Here is a 6,000-nt window from a genome sequence, read left to right as displayed (position 1 = left end):
GGCGCCTGTAATCCCAGCTACTCGGGAGGCTGAGGCATGAGCAATGCTTGAACCTGGGAGGTGGAGGTTGCAGTGAGCCGAGATCATGCCACTGTACTCCAGCCTGGGTGATAGAGTGAGACTCTGTCTCTAAAAAAAAAAAAAAAAAACCAAACAAACAAGCAGTTTGACCATCTACGACTATAAAATAGTGTACATATACTCATAGATGACAAACTGGAAGTGCTACACTGGGGAAAAATGAAGACACAAAAATGAAGACACAAAACCCAAAACCCCTGCTACTTGTGTGGCTACAATTCTATTTTTTTGAGACAGAGTCTTGCTTCTTTATCCAGGCTGGAGTGCAATGGTGCGATCTCAGCTCACTGCAACCTCCGCCTCCCCAGTAGCTGGGATTACAGGCATGTGCCACCACACCCAACTAATTTTTGTATTTTTAGTAGAGACGGGGTTTCACTATGTTGGAGTTCACTGGTCTTGAACTCCTGACCTCAAGTGATCCACCCACTTCAGTCTCCCAAAGTGCCAGGATTACAGGCATGAGCCACCTCGCCTGGCTGATATTATTAATGTGAATTTTGGAGTAAGAGCTTTCGAATGCCTCCTGTGACATTCAGTGCCACTCGTCCAACTTCTGAGCATGGCTTCCTCTGCCTGGACTATCCCTTCTCCACTTGGCAAACTTGAATGTCCCCTCCTTGGAGGAACTGTCTTAGCAGGGGGTGCCCATGGTTGGTTGTTTCTGTCTCGATAACAGCTCACCTCCCTTAGTAATGTGTCCTTGTTCCCATGGCTGCTAGTTCCCAGAATATGAACTGCTCCTGGGCACCCATCATGCCAATAATTCAATCCAATAATTCAATCATCTCTATAACTTAATTCCTAGCCTATCGTAGATGCGCAATACATCATCTGGATGGAGGAAGGGAGGTACTGCTTCTAGGCACACTGACAAATCTCCCACTTGGATTCCCATTTATGACTGGGGTGATTAGGGGAAAATTTAAGGGGGAGGGTATATGTGACATGAACCTTAAAGAATGAGTGAGGTTTTGATAGATAAATATGGACAGAGAAACAAAATTGGCAAAGGCATCCAGATAGGTAAGGGCAATATATTCGGGGAGGTTGGGATCAACGATCTAGTTTGGATGGAACACAGGGTGTATGTAGACCCACAATGAACTCAGATTTGGGGATTCTTGAAGCTAGGACAAGGAATTGGGATGCAGGATGGTTTGGAACATGAAAGTCTGAAGTCAGGAAGATCAGTTGGAAATGCTGGCTGTGGTCCAGACACACACTGATTGAGACCTGAGTGATTTCTCCTAGAGTTGCTGAAACCAAAGTTATTTTCAGACCATAAAGCAAAGTTCTGCCCGTAATTTGTGAAACCCTGAGAATGTGATTCTAATTACAAGACAGATTACTTTAAATTTCCCCAAAGCAGAAGGGTTGCAACCCCACGCTGCTGAGCGGGTCATTCTTCTGCACAGTGGTCAGGGCAGATGCCAAGGGAGAGGGCCAACCGCAACTCACAAGAAAGCCAAGACAAGGGACCAAGGAAGGACTCCTACCGGCAAGGAGTAGAGGAGCACAGCCACGAAGAGCAGCAGGATGAGCAGGAACAGCAAGCCGATGATGACCCACTTAAAGCGGCGCCACACAATGAACTTCATGGTCTTGCATGGGTTGGTGAACCAGAGGAAGGAGGTTTCTGGTCGACTGCATTGCAAAGAAACGGTATCACCTACCCAACTCAGGAGGGATGCATATTTTACCCCAGAGCATAACAGTTTCAGGAATAAAGAATCATATTAATAAGGTCAAGAAAAGATATAAAGGCTCTTTAACCTATGACAGCTTCCTAAGATGCTGAACTTTGGTTTCCTGGAAAGGAGAATTCTTTAAATGAAGCCAGATCACCAACCTCTCCACCCCTACCCACCACTATTAAATACCAGATTAGGAGGACCACAAAAGCCAATCCATCTCATTAAGCCAATGGGAAGGGGGGCTCTCAGACTGCAGGTGTTTGGGGAGTGGGAGAACAAAGAAGGCCTCTCACTTTGGTAAGTCCAGCTTGGGGTTCATGTTGGGTTCATCCCTCCCCTTCCCGGCTGGCCTCTCGTCGGCCTCCTTCTCGTTGAGGATTTCCAATGTCATCTCCACTTTCCCCTTCAGTAAAGCAGAGCAGGTTAAACACATGACATCACGTTTCACAAATATTTTTACTTCAACCCAAGAAGTATTCCCCCAGCAGATTTTTATACTTGTAAAACAATCCTTAGATTGCCTTCAGTTTTTCTCAAGAGATTTCATCCCATTTCCTCTTCCATGTGTTTCTGAACTGATGCTGTGTGGGAAACTTTGAGGACAAATTGCTTCCCCCACTCCCTACTTTTCATTTTCTGTATCCCCCTCACTCTAACGTTCTCACATTGGTCTCCTTGTCTTCCCACACACCTTCCTATGTAACTTCACTTGGACCCAGACTAACCTGCATACCGCTAATAACAATATCTAATATTTATTGAGCATTATTGTAGGCTCCCATTAAGAGAACAGAGCCATGTCTCTTCATGCCTATCATTGTCACCTACTGTGCACAGTTGCTGGCATTCAGTAGGTACTCCGTGTACACTAGCTCAATGAATGAGTGAGTGAATGAATGTTGTCTCCCTGCTCAGGGGTTCCTGAGTGATGTTCCCAGCACCGTTTAAATGTTCTACATGGGTTATCTCGTGTAATGCTCATGGCAACCCTACAACTACTATTGTGTTCATGTGCAAATGAGAACAGTGAGGCCAAAGTGAAAGTGGTCTAGAAACTTGCCCACTTTTGGCCCGGTGCAGTGGCTCATGCCTGTAATCCTAGCACTTTGGGAGGCCAAGGCGGGGGGATCACCCGAGGTCAGGAGTTCAAGATCAGCCTGGCCAACATGGTGAAACCCCATCTCTACTAAAAATACAAAAAAATTAGCCAGCATGGTGGCGCGCGCCTATGGTCCCAGCTACTCGAGAGGGGGAGGTTGCAGTGAGCGGAGATTATACCACTGCACTCCAGCCTGGGTGACAGAGTGAGACTTCATCTCCAAAAAAAAAAAAAAACTTGCCCACTTTTATAGTGAGCCATACCTAAAATTGTAACTGACTTTCTGAGAGCCAGGAAAGCCCGCAAGGTCACCAACAATTTGGGAAGCACTGGCCCTGAGTAGAGCTCTGAGGACTCCTACCCTTACAAGTCAGACAAAGCTGGGTTTCTGACTTCGGCAAGTTGCTCGATCTCTCCAAGCCTGTTTGTGGAATCGCTAAAATGGGGACAATGCCTACTTCATGGCGTTGTCAGCAGAACTAAGTGAGGTTATGTGCAAACTGCTGTATTGTAATGGAAAGCAGGTCAGTAGTTTCCTGGGACCAGGGAGGGAGGGAGCAATGGACTCCAGAGAGAGAGCACAAGGACGTTTTGGAGGTGATGGGAAGGTTCCGGATCTTGATTATGGTTCGATGAGTGTATACATCTGTCAAAACTCATCAAATTGTGTACTTTAAATGAATACAGTTTATGTAAATTATACACCAAGGTTGTTTTTAAAAAGATTATGAATGTAAGGCACTTGGCATACTGCCTGGTTCAAAATTAATGATCAAAAATATTAGCTATTTTTAATAATGCATAATGAACTCGGTAGTCTTTCGTGGTATGGCATGGTAACCCACACTATTGCTTCTAGATCAAAATACATCTTGAGTTCCTGAACTTACTTGTAATTTATGGCCTTTTTATCCAACTAATGCCAGCACATCTTGCTGCTTCCACCCTTTTTTTTTTTTTTTTTGGAGACAGAGTTTCACTGTCACCCAGGCTGGAGTGCAGTGGCACGATCTTGGCTCACTGCAACCTACACCTCCTGGGTCCAAGTGATTCTCATGCCTCAGCCTCCTGAGTAGCTGGGACTACAGGTGTACACCACCCCTCCTGGCTACTTTTATTTTTTTTTAGTAGAGATGGGGTTTTGCCATGTTGGCCAGGTTGGTCTTGAACTCCTGACCTCAGGTGGTCCACCTGCTTTGGATTACAGGTGTGAGCCACCACACTCAACCCCACTTCATTTTTTTAATGAGAAAAGTTCAAATTTGAAGTTCCCTTTTCCATACTAAATTGTACCAAAAGCCCAGAATTAATTAACTTTCCTGATGAAGAAGAGTCCCAAGGAAAATACAGTGAAACTATCTGAGCTTCTAGTTTTTGACCATTCCAACTACTTCACCTTCCTCCAGCTCCAAGCACATGCTCACAGCATCTCCCACCTTAGATTGTAAGACAAAGGCAAACATATCCCAAAGACAAACTGTTCCTATAACTTAAACTCCTACCAATTTAAAACTTCATTTTATCTGGAGTAAGTCTATGGATAAAGGGCAAAACCTAAATGATAAAAGGCACAAACGATCTTCAACCAGAACCAGGAAATGTTCATACAGCCATCACGCGGGCACCATCTTTCTCTGCGTAGCACGGCCACCATCCTTTCATGGACTTCTGCTCAAAGAGGGAGGCTGTCTTGGCTTTAAGGGGGTCCATGGCTTTGAGGTCCGGAATCATGTCCAAACTGCATTTCTCTGGTGATTTTGCAGGAATGATAGTGTGATGCAAGTCAAGTTCTAGGAAACCTAGCCAAGGAAACAACAGTAAGTCCAAATGAGCTTCAAGTGGATCGGCTGTTGTTCACAAGTGAACAGAACGTTCTTGTCAGGAGAGAGGCATACAGTGATTTTGAACATGTAAAAGGTGAGTTAGAGAAAGGGGGCCTGGCAGACATTTAAAGTCTTTCCAGTTAGGATGGAAAATGGCCGAAGAAATAGCCATCCACTGTACAGCATCTCCTGTTTTCTTTCTCAAAGACATGAGCATAAATAGAGTTCTTTAAACTAAAAGTAATGAAATATCTAGAGACACAATTTTCACTCAACTCAAGGCCCTTGGATCTGAAATGTTTTCCTTTTAGTTCTGAGCTGCCCTGAGCAGAGAGGTCATTTGGCTTTGGGTTAAAGACAATAGGTGCTTAGAACACAGGATGCTGGCTGGGCTCACAGCTATAAACCTAGCACTTTGGGAGGCCGAGGTGGGCAGATCACTTGAGGCCAGGAGTTCGAGAGCAGCCTGGCCAACATGGTGAAGCCCCATCTCTACTAAAAATTAGCTGGGCACGATGGCACACATCCGTAATCCCAGCTACTCAAGAGGTTGAGGCACAAGAATCACGTGAGCCTGGGAGGCAGAGGTTGCAGTGAGCAGAGATCGCACCACTGTTCTCCAGCCTGGGCAGCAGAGCGAGACTCTGTCTCAAAAAAAAAAAAAACAAAAACCAAAAAACAAAAAACAAAACAAACCAACACAGGATGCTGCATGAAATGTGCACATCCAAGACTCTCCTAGTAAAACCTCAGAAACAATCTTGAGAAGGAACACGACTCAAAAGAAAATCCTCACCAGGAACTGAGACTCCTAGCCTCAATCAGAGTGTCTGGAGAAGCACATCGTCCCTTCTATAATGTGAGGCATTAACTCTTGTTTGTTTTGAGACTGAGTCTCTCTCTCTCACCCAGGCTGGAATACAGTGATGTGATCTCGGCTCACTGCAACCTCTGCCTCCTGGGTTCAAGCGACTCTCATGCCTCAGCCTCCCTAGTAGCTGGGACTATAGGTGTGCACCACCATGCCCAGCTAATTTTTGATTTTTAGTGGAGATGGGGTTTTGCCATGTTGGCCAGGCTCGTCTTGAACTCCTGACCTCAGGTGATCCACCCACCTTGGCCTCCCAAAGTTCTGGAATTACAGGCATGAGCAACCGCGCCCGGCCGCATTAACTCTTTAGTACCACTTCCACAGTTAGGGAAAAATGTGTTTTAGGCTCGGGAACGCCTGTGAGCCCTTTCCTCCAGAAAATGGTATGTGTGATGTAGGGTCAAGTCTATGGATGACGGGGGCAAGAGT

The 6,000-nt window shown here is 45.5% G+C and overlaps 1 protein-coding gene across 1 annotated transcript in view; it reads right to left on the bottom strand.

The window, feature by feature from the left end:
* Positions 1–6,000, bottom strand: part of MYOF (myoferlin) — a 177,463-nt gene that overhangs the window by 1,766 nt on the left and 169,697 nt on the right. Inside the window, exons 52-54 of the mRNA XM_011934357.1 lie at positions 4,486–4,676; positions 2,072–2,181; positions 1,581–1,728 (exon numbers count right to left, since the gene is read on the bottom strand). Coding sequence (XP_011789747.1) covers positions 1,581–1,728; positions 2,072–2,181; positions 4,486–4,676 — 449 coding nt within the window. The remainder of the gene's footprint in view (positions 1–1,580; positions 1,729–2,071; positions 2,182–4,485; positions 4,677–6,000) is intronic.

Source organism: Colobus angolensis, unplaced genomic scaffold, assembly GCF_000951035.1.
Source record: "Colobus angolensis palliatus isolate OR3802 unplaced genomic scaffold, Cang.pa_1.0 Scaffold134, whole genome shotgun sequence".
Classification (NCBI taxonomy): Eukaryota; Metazoa; Chordata; class Mammalia; order Primates; family Cercopithecidae; genus Colobus; species Colobus angolensis.
The sequence above is the reverse complement of the archived record's forward strand: the minus strand, read 5'-3'. Positions and strand labels throughout refer to the sequence as shown.